At 41.4% G+C, this 21,595-nt stretch overlaps 1 protein-coding gene across 1 annotated transcript in view; it reads right to left on the minus strand.

The window, feature by feature from the left end:
• USP6NL (USP6 N-terminal like) overlaps positions 1–21,595 on the minus strand; it is a 179,493-nt gene that overhangs the window by 60,652 nt on the left and 97,246 nt on the right. Inside the window, exons 4-5 of the mRNA XM_065417211.1 lie at positions 14,295–14,334; positions 4,979–5,059 (exon numbers count right to left, since the gene is read on the minus strand). Coding sequence (XP_065273283.1) covers positions 4,979–5,059; positions 14,295–14,334 — 121 coding nt within the window. The remainder of the gene's footprint in view (positions 1–4,978; positions 5,060–14,294; positions 14,335–21,595) is intronic.

Consider the following 21,595-nt stretch of genomic DNA (forward strand, 5'->3'; position numbering starts at 1 on the left):
GACACTATCAACCTGAAACATTATCAGTTTTAAAACAAACAAGCACGAGTTAAAAATGGTTTCAGCTGCAACAGAGTCCAATTGTGGTTTTACAACCATGTTTTCCTATTTTTAAAAATGTTGTATGCAAGACCCACAAATGACAGAAGAAGAGTGAAGCTGACTGTGCATGAAAGTCTGTCAAACGCCCAAAACTCCAGTAAACTCGAGTTTTATAACTCAAGTGTTATCTCTAACATCACTTCAGTCCACACACAAAAATCTCTAGCTCAAATTAAGCGGTGCTTAAAGCTGGAGCTAGCTGACCCATGAGGCAGGGCGGTTTGAAGCACAAGTGACTCATGCTCCAACTACTAATGGAGTGGGAATGCAATATCTTGAGTCACACCAACTCAGTAGCAGTTAATCAATCACGCCATGAGTCTAATCAGCTCACTCTGTGTAACTCCAGTGTCCAGCTGGAGCGCAGTAACTCAAGTATACTAACTCAAACTGTTGTAATGAAGACAAGCCCAAAGTAAAACTGGAAAATAGTGAGAAATACCGTTATCTAACCTTAGGTATTGCTTGTAACAGCAGGTAAAAAGAACTGCAGACTGAAAGGACAGAAAGGTGTGTAACTTTAGCGCCCTCGTGGCCAAGATGGAGTCTGTCTGCAGGCAGCTCTGGCCAAGAGAAAACACGCGCAGGAATGCAGCAGGAGAAATTCCTTCCACCCCAGGGGCACCTGTTCCAAACCCCCCAGAGTGAACACACACACACCCACGGGAAAAGTACAATGGATATAAGAAAGGGAAATATGTATTTACAGAGGGATGAGAGGAGAAATACAACAAGGGGAAATATAGGGGGAGTAGTAGAACAGGGTTGCATTCAAACCAAGGCCCCACAGGCCCAGTGGTAGCACAGTTTGGAAGGGCAGACACTGAGCCATGTGTCTGCACACAGAGTTCAGGAGTCCTGAGCAAAGTTCCAGTCCAGTGGTGAGTCTTGGGTGCTCCTGGTCGTCTTCGGCGCCAGTGAACTTTCCCCCAACAAACCCCTCTGATGCCCTCTTCTGCCGCTTTTTGCAAAGCCACACAGAGCGACCACCTCCCCACTTAACTAGCTACAGCCTCCCTCCTTGTTCCCAATGCAGAGTTACAAGCTCCAGTACTCTCAGCCCCACGCAGCTCTGGGCAGCCGTGATACTGCATCCAGATCCAGCCTGTCCTTCTCGGGCGATTCCTCCCTGGCACAGTGCTCCTCCTGGCTCCTGTCCTGGGGTGTCCCCGCTCGGCCGCCCTGTCCTTCCCAGGCTTTAGGCAGGTTCTCTGCTGCTTCCTTTGCGACGGCCTGTGGGCTGCCAGCTGCTTCTCTCTCCCTCGAGCTCCAGAGCCACCCCTTGGAGTTTCCCTCCTTTTTTCTCACTCTCCCCCTTCCCCCTAGGAAAAAGATTTAAAGGGGCCATGCTCTCTAAACACCAAAGGGGTTACAGGTGATTTAAGTTGATTGTCACTTTAATCTAATTTACTCTTTGATATTTAAAGTACAAGGCTAAGGCTTGTTTGCATGCTGATAATGAAACTAGACTGGACAGTGTGACTTCTTTCACTGTTTCATTTATCCCTCATTTGTACAATGCTGATATGCTCAGGTCTACAATGCTACAGAAGAATGGTTTAAATCCTTCACCACAAAAAAATAAAAATAAAAAAAAAATAGAAATAGAAATGTTGCAAGAGGTCATTCATATTAGGTTTTGTACCCCCTTCCTCTTTTCTCTCTTTTATAAATTGACTTTAATATGAAGCGTAAAAGATATTAACTGTTTCCCAATAGTTTCTTCCTTCATCTTTAAGAGATGTTAAAGGGAAGAAAGGAAAACAAGTCAAGAATTCAGAGGTATAAACTGAGCAACATTTTCTAAGAGCACCATCAAAATACTAAGATTCCCAGTCTGAACTGGCACAGGTGTTTCTTACAGAAGACACCATCTCTCTCACACAAGTGGCCCCTATATCACTTAAAGCTACTGTTGCTGTAGTTACAGTGTAGTACTTTTAAACTATGTATCAAAATAAACAGTTTTGTAAAACCTGCCATAATGGGCAATCTGTGTGTTGCCCTTTACAGAAATATTTATGGGTATTTTTAAAAAGTTTGTAGGAAGGGAGGGCAGGAATCTATTGTAGGTAACCAGTACCTCTTCCATCTCCTTCCAAAGAGGGTGATGGGACAGCAAACACACATTGCTTAGCACTTAGTTGTGTAAACATCATTATCCCCATCTTACAGATGAGAAGTGGTGCTAAGAAAAATGAAGCCTTAGACTAAGGGTATTGTCTATGCAGCAGCTGGGAAGGTGCTTCTCAAAGAAGACACTTGCTAGCTCTGTTTGAGTTAGTATTCTACAGATAGTAGTCTGGCCACAGCAGCACAAGCAGCAGCTCAGGCTAGCCACCCGAGTACAATCCTGCGCCCAACCCCCTGGGTACACACTCAGGTGGCTAGCCTGATCTGCCCTCCTTGCCGCTGTGGCCACACTGCAATTCCCAGCACACTAGCTCAAGCAGAGGTAGCAAATGCCTGTCCACCCATGCTGTGAAGTACCTTCCCAACTGCTGTGTAGATATACCTTGAGAGTTTACTCTCAGCCCACATTAGGGTTACCACATTTTAGTTTCCCTAGAAGAGGACACTGCTGGAAGGGGGGAGGAGCTGGGATGGGGAGCTGGAGAGGGGTACAGTTGGGGATACCTGCAGAAGGGGTACTCACTGGAGGTGGGGACACTGTTGCTCCGTCACAGTGGCAGGGCTACTGGTTCAAGCCCAGGATGTAGCGACAGCTGCCAGTCAGTGCTTCCCTGCGGGACTCCCTCCCCAGAGCTGGGGCCTGGCTGGGTGGGATCCAGCAGCTGTGGCTTGCAGGGGAATGGACCAATCAGGTACAGATGCAGGGGTCTGCTCTGAAAAAAGCTGGGACATTGCCTGTTATTTGAAAAAATCTGCCTGAACAGAGAAAGGAAGTTCAAAAAAGCGGCTATGTCTGGGAAAACCTCGACGTATGGTAACTCTAGCAAAGGGTAGTGTATGTTCACCACTCCAGCTTTGGGAAGAAACTGTGATTCAGAGAGTAACAATTCCTTCCTTCCTTCATTCCCCCTTTCTCCAGCAGGCTGTAACTCGCTGTAGCCAGGAAAATGTGTAGGTTACTTCTCCCTCGCAACACCAGCCCAATTCAGTTTGCTATTGCTTGGAGGGGCAAAGCCGTGCTTCTCACCCACTTCTGGCCTTTTTCTAGCCCCTCTTCACCAATTCACTCACAGTAAAGGAGGAGGGGGGCAGTGAGAATGCAAGGGCTGTGTGCTGCAGGAGACAGAACGAAGATCCAAGTAGATAATGTTTTCACCCCTCAGCTCATAGAGAGCCGCAGGGCCTAATTCCCCTATTTGGCTGTGTAAAACATGGACATCTAACCCTAAGTGACAGACAGAGCTAGAGAAAAGTCCAGGTTTCCTGATTCTCAATCTAGTACCCTATCATTATACAACTGTCTCTCCACATGAGGAAGCTATTACACACAGAAGTACAGCTATCATACATGTAAATGTAGTCTATTTTCTTTTGTTGTCAAAGCTCACTTGTGGTCATTAAAAATCCCACAGCCATTTTCAAGATAGTTAGTGATGTTAACCTCTGGCTGAATCCTGAGCTAAATACCAAATGGCTAATTGTACCTATTTAAAATTCCCCTGTAATTCCAGTTGAACAATGCTTTTCTGTACTTTTTGTCCTGACCTGTTGTGTGGCATTACTGTGCACTTTTAAATAGCTACTTGCAGTATTTCAGGGATGGCCCCCTGTCAAATTCAGTAAAACCAGTGCACCAACATATAAGCATCACCCTCCTAAGAGAGAGATCATTTCCACCACAGGGAGGATCCACCTGTATGAAGGGCACTTTGCATTTTTTGCTTATTAACATGAAATCAACATAAAGAAAACTTAACTAAATAAGTTGTACTTAAGATTTAGGTTGTAATTATTTGTTCTATATGTTAAAACTTACTCTAGGCACCCACTTCCAAGAGGATCTTTAAAGCATCTTTTAAATCTCCTTTAAAGCATCCTCATGGTGTCTGGTTTGTTCAACATGTAGTTCGATATCACAATTTATGACTAGTCAGGCTCCCTGGGCAGGAACCCAAGACAACTTTCAGTATACAAGTAGCAGAGGCTCTCTTAGCCCATCCACCAAACCTGTGGCTACAAAAGGAGGCTGTTTCTCTACATAGCTACCTGCTTAATATCATACAAAGAATTTTAAAAGGATTCAAAATGAAGAGCCAGCAGATTCCATTATAGTTATACACCACCTGTTTATCAGTTTGATTAAAATTTTCAGCAGTAAATACTACAATAATGTTCAGCATACAAACGGGCACGAAGTCAAATAATAAATTTAAGATTCAGATCCAAATTTTTCCAGAGTTCTCATGTTCTGATCTGGACTTTTGGATTGGGCCTCTCTGCTTAACTTTATAAAAGTTTAATTTTTTTTTACTCTTTTCAAATATAATTATGTGTTGACTGTTCCTCCTGAAGACTAGTAGTTTACTCTCTATTTACCTGCTCATCTTGTGATGTACAGTTCCCCCTTCTACCACAGATGCACGCTAACACTGTGTGCTCCCTGGCTCTGCATGGCCCAATCCCATTCCACAATTATAATGCAATACAGGAATTTATAGGCAACGGTAGTTCTGAATATGCCACGTGGCCCCCAAAATGCTGTCCTTCAAAACTCCTGTATTTCAACACCTGTTTCTTTGTTAGTTTGTTACATTGTTGCACCATGCAATCATAAAAACAGCTTTTCATTTTTATTTTTAAATTTATTTTTCTGATTATATAAATAGGTATGAATTATCACTATACTTAATTTAATACTGCTACATTCAATAGAGGAAACTGACCAAAAACATGCATAACTTACCTTTTCGCTGTTCTTATATTTTTCCCAGCTCTTCAGCATTTTTAGCCATTTTGTAGTTCTTTCAATTTCAAGGTGCTTTTGCTGAAATAAAATGACAATAATTTCAAACCTAATTTTTTCAAAAATATCTAGCTTAGAGTCTTCTAAAGCTATTAGAAACAAGTTTAACCAAGATATTTTCCACAGCAGGAACATTTAACATCAAGAATTATAGTGGCACCAGTGGCATCAACTTTGTTAAATTAGTCTTACCTGGAAAGAGCCGTTTCTTTGCATACAAGCTGTCAGCCTGGATGTGCTTTTATTTATTTATATAAGGGCTGTCAATTAATCACAGTTAACTCCAGTGATTAACTTGAAACAGATTAACTCGATTAAAAAAATTAATCACGATTAATTGCAGTTTTAATTGTACTATTAAACAATAATAGAATACGAATTGAGATTTATTATAAATATTTTTGGATATTTTTCTACATTTTCAAATATATTGATTTCAATTACAACACAGAATACAAAGTGTACAGTGCTCACTTTATTTTTATTACAAATATTTGCACTGTAAAAAAGAAATAGTATTTTTCAATTTACCTAATACAAGTACTATAGTGCAATCTCTATCGTGAAAGTGCAATTTACAAATGTAAATTTTGTTTCATAAATGCACTCAAAAACAAAACAATGTAAAACTTTAGAGCCTACAAGTCCACTCAGTCCTACTTCTTGGTCAGCCAATTGCTAAGACAAACAAGTTTGTTTACATTTATGGGAGATAATGCTGCCCACTTCTTATTTAAATGTCATCTGAAAGTGAGAACATTCACATGACACTGTTGTAGCCAGCTTTGCAAGCTATTTATGCGCCAGATATGTTAAACATTTTTATGCCTCTTCATGCTTCGACCACCATTCCAGAGGACATGCTTCCATGCTGATGATAGGTTCTGTTCGATAATGACCCAAAGCAGACCCAAAGCAGTGCGTACTGATGCATGTTCATTTTCATCATCTGAGTCAGATGCCACCAACAGAAGGTTGATTTTCTTTTTCGGTGGTTCAGGTTCTGTAGCTTCTGCATTGGAGTGCTGCTCTTTTAAGACTTCTGACAGCATGTTCCACATCTCGTCCCTCTCAGATTTTGGAAGGCACTTCAGATTCTTAAACCTTGGGTCAAATGTTGTAGCTATCTTTAGAAATCTCACATTGGTACCTTCTTTGTGTTTTGTCAAATCTGCAGTGAAAGCGTTTTTAAATCAAACAACATGTGCTGGGTCATCGTCTGAGACTGCCATAACACGAAATATATGGCAGAATGTGGGTAAAACCAAAGAGCAGGAGACTTATAATTTTCCCCCAAGGAATTCAGTCACAAATTTAATTAATGCATTTTTTTAACAAGCGTCATCAGCATGGAAGCATGTCCTCTGGAATGGTGGCCGAAGCATGAAGGGGCATATGAATGTTTAGCATATCTGGCACATAAATAGCTTACAACACCAGCTACAAACGTGCCATGTGAACGCCTGTTCTCACTTTCAGATGACACTATAAATAAGAAGTGGGCAGCATTATCTCCCATAAATGTAAACAGACTTGTTTGTCTTAGCATTTGGCTGAACAAGAAGTAGGCCTGACTGGATTTCTAGGCTCTAAAGTTTTACATTGTTTTATTTTTTAGTGAAGTTATGTTAAAAAAAAAGTTGCACTTTCACGATGAAGAGATCACACTAGAGTACTTGTATGAGGCGAAATGAAAAATTTTATTTCTTTTGTTTATCTTTTTTTACAATACATATATTGTAATCAAAAATAATATAAAGTGAGCACTATACACTTTGCATTCTGTGTTGTAATTGAAATTAATATATTTGAAAATGTAGAAATCAAAAGATATTTAAATATTCTATTGTTTAAAAGTGTAATTAAAACTGCAATTAATCATGATTTTTTTAAATCTCGTGATTAATCGTGATTAATTTTTTAATCGTTTGGAAACCCAATATATATTTTACTCCTGTGAGAATTCTGTGCCACTGCACATGCACAGAATTCATGTCCGATGCAGATTTTTTTTTCTGCACAGAAAATACGTTCTTCCTGAGAAGTGCTGCAGTTCCACCTTTCACGCATCAGAGGCCGCTGTGGAGACAGGATAGCAGCAGCTGACAGGAAATAACAGCCAGTAGCCAGCTGCGTTCATCACAGCACCCTACCTGCGGAGCCAGGTTAGGAGGTACGATATATGGGGGTGGGGGAGACACAGACAGAGTGGGGCACATGGGACTGCTGGGGGGTCACAGGCTGGGATTCAGAAGGGCTAGTGGGGGGGGGGAGACAGACTGGGGCAGGAGCTTAGGAGCTAGTGGGGTGACAGCATTGAGCCAGAGGCTGAATGGGAAGAGGTCTGCAGGGACACATGGGGATGGGGACTGCAGTGACACAAGGGGATGGGGGCAGATGTGCCTGACTAAATGGGAGAGGCTCAGGGTCAGCCAGGGTCTGCATAGGGGAGGCTCCTCAACTCCCTAACAATCCCCTCCCCCCCCAAAAAAGCTGTTCCATACTACTACCACCCACAGGCAACAACCCTCCAAGTTCACTCCCAGGCTCCTTCCCTCTCCCTCAGCTCCTCCATTACTCCTGACTCCCCCAAAGCCTTTGCACTGCTTCTGACTGGTGCAGGAAATAAGTTTCTGTATTGTAGTTTAAATGAATTACTCTGTTCTGTATTAAAAGTTGTATATTTGTATAAAGTTCTGTATTAATTTGCCTAGTAAAGAATCTCTTTGTCAAAAAAAATTCCTGAATCTTTTTTTTGTCTGTATTACAGACATAATTGCTGACAGTTATTTTGAAATAAATTACCAGCATAATTGAAATTGGTGTTATTATATTGTGTTATTTTGACAAATAAAATATGCAGAGTTTTAAAATATTGTGTGTAGAATTTTTATTGTTTTGGCATAGAATTCCCCAGGAGTAACACTAACACATACATACACACACACACACACACTTTTGCAGTAGAGAGGGTTTAAATTTCTTCCTGTCAAATTTTTGGCAAGTACCAAAAACATTAAGTGTCTAAAAACTCCAGGCCGTTAATTTCCAATGTTTGAAATGTTTGAAAAATTCTACATAAAACTATTGATGCTTTGAGGTGATGACCTCCCTTGCCCAGGCTATTCAGCCTAATTCAAATGCAGAATTGCCCCATATATAAATTAACTTTTTTTCACCAACAATCTCAAAGCTCTTCCCAAATCATTAAAAATCTAGACTCGATTGTTAGGCAATAACACTGTTACATGAACCTAAATGTATTAGCAAATTTTAGGTACCAATACTGCAAACCCATAGGCTTAACTTTACTCACGAGTCAACTACTCACGTGCTTAAAATTAAGCACATGCAAAAGGTTTTGCAAGACTGTTGCCTTAGGTGGTATCATTCTACTTAAATGAGGAGAAGGAATTTTTAAAAAAATCTAATCTAACTCCTCTCCCATGTCTACATTACATACCCTGCATCAGCACAGCTGTGCCGCTGCAACGTCTCCTGTGTAGCCGCTCTTTGCCAACAGGAGAGACCTCTCCTGCTGGCAAAATAAAACCACCCCCAACAAGCGGCATTGGCTTTGTCAGCGGGAGAGTGTCTCCTGCCGATAAAGTGCTGTCCACACTGGCGCTTTTCGTCGGTAAAACTTTTTTCAGTCAGGAATGTGGTTTTTTCACATCTCTGACCAATAAAAGTTTTACTGACAAAAGTGCGGTGTAGATATAGCCCAGGGGTAGGCAACCTATGGCACGTGTGCCAAAGGTGGCACGCAAGCTGATTTTCAGTGGCACTCACACTGCCTGGGTCCTGGCCACCGGTCTGGGGGGCTCTGCATTTTAATTTAATTTTAAATGAAGCTTCTTAAACATTTTAAAAACCTTATTTACTTTACATACAACAATAGTTTAGTTCTATATTATAGACTTATAGAAAGAGACCTTCTAAAAACGTTAAAATGTATTACTGGCACACGAAACCTTAAATTAGAGTGAATAAATGAAGACTGGGCACACCACTTCTGAAAGGTTACCGACCCCTGATATAGCCTAACTCAGTGTAACTGCTAAATACAAGGTGGAACAGATTGTTTAACATAAGTAGTTAACACACATTTCAAGGGACCATCCAAGGTGAAGTTATGAATTTAAGCTCCCAGGCTTTGCTAGACACTAAAAATTATGGTCTGAATAGAGACACTGGATTTATGGATTATTACAACAATCTGTAACACACTACCAAACCCCACTCCAGCTGCTTTCCCCCCCTCCCTTCCTTTCTTCCCTATGACTTGGGGGGGGGAGGAGAGTTAATGAGCCACTTCAGCTTGAATGGTCCCTTGAAATGTTTGTTAACCACTTATGCTAAACAATCTGTTCCACCTTGTATATCGCAGTGACACACTGAGGCTATGTCTACACTAGAGACCGTACAGTGCTGCAGCTGCACCGCCGTAAGATCCCCCACGTAGCCACTCTAGGCTGACAAGAGAGAGCTGTCCCATCAGCATAATTAAACCATGCCCAATGAATGGCAGTAGCTACATCAGCTGGCAGTTACACACTGGCACTTCTGTTGGTGTAACTTATGTCGCTCAGGGGTGTGGTTTTTTTCAAGCCCCTGAGCAACATACGTTTTACCTACTAAAGTGCTAATGTAGACACAGCCTGAGTTAGTTTCTCAGACCTGAAGAAGAGCTCTGGGTAGCTCGAAAGCTTGCGTCTATCACCAACAAAAGTTGTTCCAAGTCTAAACGAGCAGAAATAGGGCTGAGGCCAGGTCTAAACTACAGACCTACATCAGTATAATTACATCACTCAGGGGTGTGAAAAATCCACACCCTTTAGCAACGTAGTTATACTGACCTAACCCCTGTGTAGACAGCACTGTGTGGGCGGGACAGCTTCTCTCACCGACAAAGCTACCGCCTCTCGGGGAGGTGGATTAACTGTGATGATGGGAGAAGCTCTCCCATCAACATAGTGGCTTCTTCACATACAGCACTACAGCGGTACAGCTACGCCACTGTATCGCTGTATGTGAAAACAAGCCTTAAGTGACCTAACAGTTATTTTCCATCTTTAAATTAAATTCCATGATAAAATTCATGAAGTGACCTGGAAAATAACTTATTTTTAACACAGTTATTGTTATCTTCATCCATCTGGCCTAAGTCTACAGGTAAGGACAATCCACTTCATGTATCAGATATCTTATTGTAATTAAACCATGTATACTACTACTATTTTGTGTAATAAGATAAAGGCCAACTATTTCAGAAATGCTTTTAAAAGCTGTGTACACAATTACACACAAAAGCTTAATTTATACAAACACACACACACACACACACACACACACACACACACACAGAGAGAGAGAGAGAGAGAGAGAGAGACACACACACACACACACACAACTTCTGTACTGTCACACAAGGGGTTTGCTAGAAAAAATAAAATTACACCATATTGATAATTGCCACAGAGGATGTGTGGAACAGCCAAATGCCATGTGTAGGCTAATGATAGCATTGTACTGCTGTGTTAAATAGACCAACAGAAATAAGCTCCTGCCAGTCAGAAACCATAACAGTGATTTTATAGCATTTCAGGCCATTATAATAGAGTAGAAACACAATGTGCATAATTTTCTCTGACTCTCACCTATAAATAATATGGCAAGCTATTGTTATTCCATAAAGTTTGGTATTAAAAAAGGAAGGAAGCACTCATGAGATAGCACTAGAAAAATGTGAATGTGGATGCACAATAAAAACTTCATTTTTAAATATGCTGATCAGTAATTTCATAAATGACCCCCATAGCATGAATTGACTCCATGTGGATTTACACTTTAGAACTAAGGTAATAGTTAAGTTCTGATCAGCAGAATTTATGCAGAAATAAAGCAGATGGATATAACTACAGGTCTGAAAAGCTGAAATAAAGTATTAGGAAGTTAAAGGTGTCCAAAAAGAGCTTTTTCCACAATAAAATGAAAATCAAAAATATGGTGATAGTAAATACATGGATGACATGTATAATGAAACAACAATATTCTATCCATTTTCTTGGGTGGTTTAATACCAGCTCCTACTAACAGGGTGGAGTCAGATATTGCTACTTTGCCAGTCTTACTTATCTGACTTTTCACATTGCATTTCATTGCCCTGAGGTTCTTGTGGAGTTTCATGCTGTTGAGGCATCTTTATGAGATTTTGCAGATAGATACTGGCATCTTCAGCTTTTAAAAATATTCTTATTTTCTATCATGTAACATTTAGCTTAAAAAGGGAACTGTAGAAAAACTGCTGCCTCCCACATATCTTAGGTCTAGCATCACTGCACTTATATATTTTCACAGTGAGGCTGAGAAAATACAGTGATCCTTTATAATATCCCAGTAGCAGAAGTTTTCCAAATTATTTCCCTGGGCATAGTTCAGGCTTGGGGGGGAATGTGCATACAAGTCTCCAGTAAAGCAAGCCAGGTCTCTGCTCTGGGCAAGTTATTCAGTTAGTTGGTCAGAAAAATAAAATCCCATCTTCACCCTGAGCCTCTAATACTGAACTCATTTCAGCTTTAGGTTAATTCAAGCTTCCTGGCTCCTGGGTCAGTCTATGCTGGTTCTTAAACTCTTCTAAGTTTGTTTTTTGGACAGCTGTGGGTTTGTTTTTTTGTTTGTTTGTTTTTTAACCTAAGCAATGCTCATTTTCACATCCAACAAGAGTTGCTTGGATAACATGGCTACACCCCAAGAAGCACATTGCAGAGAAGATGGATACTACTGCTTTATCAGGAAATCTAGAGTCCATGTAGTAGTCTCTGAAGAAAACCACTGTTCTGTCTTCTGCAGTAGGTTTTAAAGGCTACCTCTACACTAGAGACCTTACAAAAGTACAGCTGCACCACTGCAGCTGCACTGCTGTAAGGTCTCCTGTGTAGCTGCTCTCCCACCTCCAACGAGCAGGGGTAGCTATGTCAGTAGGAGAGCCTCTCCCACCAACATAGCACTGTCCACACCAGTGCTTCTGTCGGTGTAACTTATGTTGGTTGGGGTGAGTTTTTTCACACCTCTGACTGACAAAAGTGCTAGGGTAGACAGTCAAACTGAAGTATTTTTACCTCTGGGAATACTAGAGTCAAACTGAAATTGGGAGGGAATCTTACTCCAAGTAAAATAAATAATGGACTCTTGGAAAGGGAAAGGGATGAAGCTTAACTGGCAAATATCCATCTTTGTGACACACTCTTATTTATTATTAATATTGCAATAGCACCTAGAGTAGAGAGCCTAGGGTAGTGCCTTGGTAGAGACCCCAACCGAAGTCAGGACTCCATCATGCAAGGTGCTGTACAAACACATAGTAAGAACTATTAAAATCGGAAAAGTTTACAGTCTAAACAAATAAGACAGAGCAAGGAGAAACAGACACAGAGTTAGGGTTAGACACAGAGAGATGAAGCGATTTGGACATCAGAGACAGAGCCAGTTATAGAACCCAGGTCTTCAGTTCAGTACTCTACCCACTGGACCATGATGCCTCTCCTAATTTTACATTTTAAAACATTGCATAAATTTGAAGGTGAATTGGTTTGTAAGATAGTACAATGGTTTCTGGCATTTAAGCATTCAAATGGCCTATGCAATGAAATGTGAAAACTAGTTACTGTGCAGTCACACTAACACCATCCCAAAGTATTTTTACATGTTACACAAAGAAAAGAAAAGCAATTTAGGCTGTACAGTGGAACATGTATGAAGGACAGGTTGTGATCAAAGGGAAAGAGTTTCAAATTTAATGGGAAAGAAGTAAAAGACTCTTTATGTAAACTACAAACTGGTCAAAATACCACCAATATTTGCTTCTGGACATCATACAAGGTCAGAAATTATACAGAAAAAAAGCCTGGGCAGTCCCCCACTATCAGGTAAGTTAATTAAAATAACCCTCCATCTTTTCTTTATTATTAGCCCACAATGAAATTACACGCTAATTGTCCTATCAACTACTGGGGTAACATAGAAATTGCAGAAAACTAAGCGACACTGACTGGAGTAATGCAAACCTCAGCCTCAGGCCAGCAGAGGTCAGGATATCACCAAAAGTATAACTAGAATACAGTGTAATTACTTTTTATAACTACATTTGCAACTTAACATTGGAAAGCGTACAATAAATATAGTTCCTATGCAAACACTCTGTATGGGACAGTATTATTAAAACATGGGATATGAGAATTATACACTCTTTTCATAGCATAGCTTTAGGATACTATATATCTCATGCTTAGTTAAGTGAATCAGAGCTTCAAGTATCATATATGACAATGAAAAATAATTTTAAGTTGTCTAATATTTGAGACCATGAACATTTATAGCCTCACACACAGCTGTGTCCTTCGGATTAAAATGAAGTTAACAATATATGCTCATTATGCTATAAATGCAATGAAACACTGCAGGAAAACAATGCAGTTTCAGGTTGCAGAAACACGCTGTCATGACCCAAGAACCACCTAGCAATGCAAAACAGACAGGGACTCCGGGATTTTTCTTCTCCTCTCATAAGCAGCACTCCCTTCTCTTACTCTCTCATACACACTGCCCTACACTGATCCCCATCAGCTTCTCTCTGTAGCTCAGAATACTGCAATTTTCCAAAGAGACAGCTTTTAAAGGCTACGAGAGCTGCATTTGTTTAAAACAAACACTCCTCCATGCACTAGGAGGAGCTGATCTGAGCAGCACAGAGATGTTAACTTGAAAAGACAATAGTAGAGGGTATCAATTAACCAAAGGGAACTGAACTAGGACAAGAGCCAAGTGTAACTTGAAATATTTCATGAATGGAATTGTCTTCTTATTAAGCAGCAGCTCAACATGCAGCCACATTAGGGACTTGTGTTTGTCCGTAATTCATCCAGGCCAGCACAGCCTGGGATGAATGTGAAGGCAGCAATGTACAAAGTAAGGTAGTGACCTTTTGTGGTTAACCCAAGAGAGGTGTTAACAATTCCAGAGGGAGTTAATGGCATCTAGTCGTATATGAACAGAAAGGCAATTCAACCAAATGTGTGATTTTTAAGAGGAGATTCCTATCCTCTAGCAGATGCGAGAAATCTGTTTCTATCAATATGAAAGTCCACAGTATGACACTATATCCCGCAATTATAAAACGTATACATATTAGAAAGGACACACTGTCAAGTGTTGATGCTTACTTACAGGTTTAAGAGACGTGAGACATAGGACTTACCCTTTCTATTGCTGCATCATGAAAAGGAAGCTCCTCTGTACTAAAAACAAAGACAAAGATGTTAGTTCTGCTTAATTGGCACAAATTCATTTTTTTCATAGGTTCTTACAAGTATGTAGTTACCAAGGTGAATGCAGAAAACGAACTGTTAACTCAAATTACTGCAAGATTTCCTGCAAGCGATCACAACAGCACAGAAAAGCATTGAAAGATTTTGTGCAGTAAGAGTCCCAACAATTTTAAAAAGCAAAATACAGATGGCATAAATAGAAAGTAAGCCATCTAAATCAACATGGGTTAACCTAGCTTCAAAAATATAGTCAAATGCTTATTAGAATACATAAAAAAAAAGTTATTTTCTGCCGTGAAAAAAGCCAGTGAAATAGAATTTAAAGTCATTGTCCTACAGGATTTCTAGATGTATATTGTACAGTTTCAAATAAGTTAATGAAATCTTTTCACCCAAATAAATGTTTCTAATGAATAGCTCTGTCTTATAAAGATTAGCTAGGTCCAAAATATGGGCCCGGCAATCCTTAGTCCATTTCAATCAATGCCAGTCCTGTTTAGTAAATTGTATGAGTCTACCACTTTCAGCTAAAGGACCTGAAGACAGTTTTTATTTTTTTGTATTTTACTCAATTTCATGACACAGATGGACTCAAACAATCTTTGAGCTAGAGGGAGAAGCTTCAATATTTCAATTACCTGGTAAACTCACTCAGATTGGTAGGAAAAGTGCACGCAGTGCTTTTAGTAGTTATCTAACCTCTAAAGAGAATTCTTTCATTTCTCACCCTAATTCTAAAAGGCAGCTTGAAATCATATGAACTCAAACTGAAAATTTACCACCAAGGGCTCTTTCAGGCTCTCTTAGCTATTTACATTTTGAGACTCAAAATTTAGCCCTTGTCCTTGCTACGATCAAACAAGGTTAACGGAACTTGCTGCCAACTAGCATTTCCTTCTCATGTGTTTATCATCTTCAGCCTTTGTGGAACTCTAGCAGCTGATCTGTAATATTAACAGAATTCCCCTATCTTGTTTTAGAGCTTGGATAAACAATAACGAGGTAAACACGAAGGAAAGTAATTGCTTGAAGCTGGCCAAAGGCTTTGCAGGAGAAATGTCTAGGTATATGAAATCCTCAAAAAACACAGGAGCAAAAATAATAAGGTCACTTATGTGCAATTGTACCTGAGAACAGCTCTGGACTCACAAGCAACACTAACCTTTGAACACAGAGGGTAAGAGCTGAGCTGTCATGCCAAAACCCTCAGTGCTTGCAGAGCAACAGACTAAAAAAAGGGGTCTTTATATGATTCACTATTTTAGATACCACTTATACTGTAAGGAAAAAAGGGACAAAGTTGAAAAGGTACTAATGTTTAAGCTGAATATATCAGAAAACGTCCTATTCTTTTGCCAACCTAGTGGTCTAAGTAGGGGGCCATTACATGCCAGCATAACATATAGCTCCTCCAAGCTGCACAAGGGCTAAAACAGGGGTTCTCAAACTAGGGGAGGGTCACGAGCCCGGCCAGGTGCAGGGGCTGTCAGCCACAAGTCCCTGTCAGCCACAAGTCCCTGTTACATTAAATTACAATTAAATTAAATTCCCCCATTTTTAATTTATAAGGGGGGTTTCACTCAGAGGCTTGCTGTGTGGAAAGGGTCACCAGTACAAAAAGTTTGAGAACCACTGGGCTAAAGGGACCCCCTGCCAGAGCCAGAAGAAAATTGCAAAGGTAGTTTAAAGCCTCCTTCCACCTCTTCATTGCTCCTGCAGTCAGCACAGAACTGAAGGAACACAGAGTCCAGCACAATGTGAGTGAGTAAGTGATGTATGGTCACATTCACTTCATTTAAAAAACGCTGGCATTTAAAATCCGGGGTCTACATTTGAGCTGAATATTGATGAAAAATAATTACTTTATTATTAGAGCTTGCCCCAGGCAACACCCTCTCTAGAATTCCCATGTTTAGGTCACATGGCTTCCAGCTCACATACTGGAAGTTAATGTGAAAAACCGGACAGTTAATCTTTTGAACAATATACCTACAGTAGAACAATAGGATCAATTAACTTCATAACATTTTAAAGGTATCTGAATGCCTTTCTGAAAAGAAACAGCAAGGTAACAACTTCTAACCTGTTGAAAGGCTGCTAGACTATCACAAGGCTGACTTGTTACTTTATGTGCACCATTATTCTATCATACAAGTTTTTCTTTATACAGTAAAAGCTGTTTTATCCAGATGGGGGTGCCCGTAAGTGAAAAATGCCAGTTAACTAAGAGGGAGGGAGTTTGGGTGCGGGGCTGGGGCGTGGGTTCTGGGAGGGAGTTTTGGTGTGGGAGGGGGCTTGGGGCAGAGGATTGGGTCATGGGAGGGGGTGTGGGGTGCTGGATCTGGGGGGCACTCACCTTGGGCGGCTCCCTGCAAGCGGCGACCTGTCCCGGAGGCCCAGCAAGCAGCTCAGTGCGCTGCCTCCACCCACAGGCACCGCCCCCGCAGCTCCCATTGGCTGTGATTGGGAGCTGCGGAGCTAGCGCTTGGGGTGGGGGCAGCATGCAGAGCCGGTTGCTCGCCTCCGCCTAGGAGCAGCCAGGACAGGTCACCGCTTGCGGGAGCTGCCAGAGGTGAGCACCCCCCAGATCCGGCACCCCAACCCGCTGCCCTGCATCCCGTCCTGCACCCAAACTCCCTCCCAGAGACCACACTCTGCACCCCCTCCCATGCTCCAACCCCCTGCCAGCCCCGCAGTAACCAGACTGTAAATTGGAATTTCAATGACGATCAGAAATGCCGTTTTATGGAGCTTTCCGGTTGGTGAAGTGATGGATAAAACAGCTTTTATCGTATATCAATTAAACTATATTAAAGTAGGCCCTCAATTATACTCAATATCACCTAAAATTAAATTACCTTGAATAAAAGTTGTAATAAATAAATACAACTTCACTAAAAAAAAGTGTTTTCCGTTCTTCAATCGCCACCTTCATTTCTCCCCCCGTGACAACTCTTAAGTGTCTTGTTCAGCTGTTGGCACCATCTGCCTGCACCCGGAGATCTGGCTTCATTTGTGTTGTATGAATATACAGTAGCTGCATTCTGCATGACCTTAAGGATGACGCAAGCAACTAGTTCCAAACACACAAGAGGTGCCTTTTCTCAATGCCAAGGCATATCACCATCAGCAGCAAACAGGACAGTGTTCTAAACTCTCCACATTTCTATGTATCTCATATAAGACACACAGCTATTATACCACCAAGCTAGTCTGGTTTGGCAGCTTAACTTCTCATTTTGTGGTTTGTTGTGGAAGCTAGTTTACTATGTACTGCATGTGTTCTACACTGTCCTACCTTAGTCTAGCACACCGAGTAACTCTAATTTTGGTTTCACCTATAGAAATACAGCAACTGCGATATGTAAACTTTATACAAAACTGCAGTGCTTATCCACACAAAGGAAGACAATCAGCTGGGTCTGCTGAGTAGACACAAGAAGGCTCCTTTCTCTTGTGAGGTGTGTGTCTCGCTCTCTTTTCTCTATAATAGATTAGTTTAGATCAGAGATCCCCAAACTGTGAGGCGCGCCCCTAGAAGGGGTGGACCAGCTCCCATAGGGGTCAGGGAGGGAGCGCCACCCAGCCCCTCCCTGCCCCCAGTCATGTCCCCAGCCTCAGCGCAGCTCCGCTTCTGGCCCCATGCCAGCCCCCAGCCTTGGCCGCTGCTCCGTTTCCAGTCCAGGGCTGAGGCTCGGGGTAAGGCCGGGAGTGGAGACGCACCTAGCCATGAGCCTGGCTGCCGGTCTCCTCCGCAGCCCGGCTGCAGCTCTGCTCCTGCCCCCAGCCGTGGCCCCAGCCTCGGCCCCCTTAGCCTTGTCCGCATTCCTCTCCCCCCCTCCCGTTCCCCGGAGCTGCGGCCCCGGTCGAGGCCCCAGCTTGGGGGGGAGGGGAGGGATGCAACCCACAAAAGTTTGGGGACCGCTACTTTAGATAAACTGATGAACAAATTAAAACTTAATCCTTTAATGATGTGCTTGAACAATAATATACCTAGCACTTCAATAGCACGTTGGAACATCGAAGCTCTGTACAAACGGTAAAAAATTCTCATGACCGCTCTCGGATATTATTCCCATTTGACAGATGGGAAACTAAAGTAGAGAAGTTGACTGTCTTGCCTAAGGCTTCAAAGTGAATCAGTGGATTGGAACTCAGGAGTTCTTAGCTGCTGGACCTACATTCAAGTTCACTACATCACACTGCCCGTGCACATATGCCAACACACAGATGTTCAAGTCTACACGACTGATGAGTTCCCTCATCCCTTATGATATTTAAAAAGAAAAAATCAGTGAACTCCCCTTTTCTCAATATGTTTTGTAAGTAATGGGACTAATAAACTTGAATATAAGAAGCCATTTATTAGGATTAGAGATAAGGAAATAGTGGTCATAACTGAACCTAATTTTATTATTCCCTTCTTTTTTGCATACAATTTGTGGCTTTATCATCTTTCAAAGCTGTTTAAAGTTGCATTTTTCTATTTTTAGATCAGTGCATACTGTCCAGTAATAATGTGAATTTGTAAATTAAATATTATCTTCCTCCATCTATTTTCTACCTTGTGAAAAAACTTTAAACAGTTATGGTAATATGGATATGGGGGGGGGGAGGGGAGGAGAGAGAGACAGGCTTTAATATAAACACCTTCAAGACATGCTACTTGATATTCAAAGAGGGAGCCAGGGAGAAAATCTTTAGCCATGACAAATTTAACACACATCTAAAATAAGAATCTAATAGCAGCAAAAACTTAATAGTCTTTTATTCTCTGTAAAAAGGATCCACCAAATTGCACTGTACAATCAGCTTAAATGGGCAGAAATTAAAGGTCATTACACCTTGATGTGTTTTTTGTCCAAACATACATAAAGAGAAGGGCCTGGTGTACTGGTCTAGGCATAAGCCTGGGACCCAGGAACTCCAGAGCTCTGATCTTGGCTCTGTAGCAATGGCCAAGTCACTTATTCCCATCTATAAAATTGGAATACTACCGCCTCCCTGCCTCATAGAAACACTGAGGATTAGTTCGTCTTTGCAGAGCTGTGCACATGAAAAATACTATATCGCACCAAAGAAACAATATTTATTTTTGAGCAATACAAGAGTTTTGCTGGCAAATGCACATTTTTATTAGATTTGACGTGATGAATGAATTTAGATCTTTCAATTTATTATGGCCTCTAAGGGGCTGGTGCAGGGTTTCATACATCTTTCAAAATACAGAGACCCTCACATTACTCATAAGTTGTCTAATATAAAATTGTGTGCAGTTTTTATAACACTTGACAACATTATAACTACAGATGTGTGTGTTTGGCCATTATGACAATAACCTGCGTAATTAGCAGGCTCCAGTATCAGTGACATCAGTCAAAAATGTTGCTGTCCCAAAACAAAAGGAAAGGAAAAAGTATGAGTTCTTAGACTATAACTGAATACAACCTACTGCCTCTCCATAGCAAACTCATAGACAGCTCCACTGTTACGGTTTAAAGCACAGTGTAAACCATGTACTTGTATATATATATTATTAATAAATAATAATCATAATACAGTAGACTTCACCCCATCCAATCATCAGGTTTGTTTGATCTTCCAAATTTAATAGTGTTTGTTTAACCCTAAAGGGCCAAATTCACCACTGGCACAGGCCAGTGCATAATTTGGCTCAAGGTATGTATTTTGGAAATATATATGTCCTCCTTTTCTGCCGTTTATAACTTTGATTTTCAGCGTTCTCTATTTAAGCATTCCCTATCTCAATCTGGAGGGATGGTTAGTGGTCTAAACATCAGTTCTGAAATGCCTATACTCCCTAGAACCATCAAGTTGAATCCTGAGAGAATAAATTCAGTCCTTCGTATTTCTAAAACAGATAAATTATGTACCATACGCAGAAGTTCTTTCAGAAACAGTCTAAAAAACCCAGATCTTGTTGACCATGCATGGACACTGAAGTCCCTATAGCAATTTAGATAAGAGTAAAGATGTGATCTGGTGTTCCTGGCCAGCATTCCCAACCCGCGTTCCCCTACCTCCACATTGTGTGCCATTTGGCCTGGCTGTAGCCCTCTCTCCCAGACATGACTGCATTTCAGTATGCTATATATCAGTAATATTTATAAAGAGCTTTGGGATCCTTCAGAATGAAAGATGATGTATAAATCCAATTATTGCTACAATTTTATTCCTAAATTGGAGTATTCAAAATGTTAATATTCATTACATTTTTAAAGCCAATTCCTTTATTATTGATTTGGCTGCAGGGCACTCATACAGCAAACGTGCAACAGCTACACAGAATGGTCTTCTAAGAAGAAATGGTTACTTACTGTACCTGTGGTTCTTCGAGATGTGATGCAAATGTGTACTCCACTTACGTGTGTGTGCACCCAGCGTGCTGGAGCCAGAAAATTTTGCCTAGCAGTACCGATAGTGGGGCAGCAATCATGCCTTGTGGCCATAGCCCCTCTCCTAGCTATATGAGGAGGCGCAGCCCCAATCCCGCTCAGTTCCTTCAAACCAAATGCCAGAGAGCAGGCTCCAATGCGGAGAGAATGGGGGGTGGGTTGTGGGTCTGCATCATATCTCCAAGAACCACGGTTACAGTAAGTAACCGTTTCTTCTGGTTCAAGTTGATGGTCCCTAGACCAAAAATTTGAACACCTCGGCACCTCTGGTAAGTGGCCACTGGCACTATGTACTTTGTGAATACTCTTACGGCTGACGAGAGACCAAATGACAGCGCCGTGAATTGGAAATGGAGCTGGCCCAGCACAAAATGGTGGAAGCGCCTGTGCCCTGGGAAAATGGAAATATGGAAATACGCGTTCTTCAAGTCGAGGGCGGCATACCAGCCTCCAGGATGGGAATAATGGAGGCCAGAGAGACCATGCAAAACTTTAACTTCTTGGTAGGCAGGCCAGTCCTCGCCTACAGACAGCCCCTCAACTTGAAGCAAATACTCACCAGCAACTACACACCACACCACAGAAACACTAACCCAGGAACCAATCCCTGTAACAAACCTCGTTGCCTACTCTGTCCCCATATCTACTCTAGTGACACCATCAGAGGACCCAACCACATCAGCTACACCGTCAGGGACTCATTCACCTGCACATCTACTAATGTTATATATGCCATCATGTGTCAGCAATGCCCCTCTACCATGTACATTGGCCAAACCGGACAGTCTCTACGTAAAAGAATAAATAGACACAAA

The sequence above is a fragment of the Emys orbicularis genome, chromosome 1, assembly GCF_028017835.1.
Source record: "Emys orbicularis isolate rEmyOrb1 chromosome 1, rEmyOrb1.hap1, whole genome shotgun sequence".
In the NCBI taxonomy this organism is placed as follows: Eukaryota; Metazoa; Chordata; order Testudines; family Emydidae; genus Emys; species Emys orbicularis.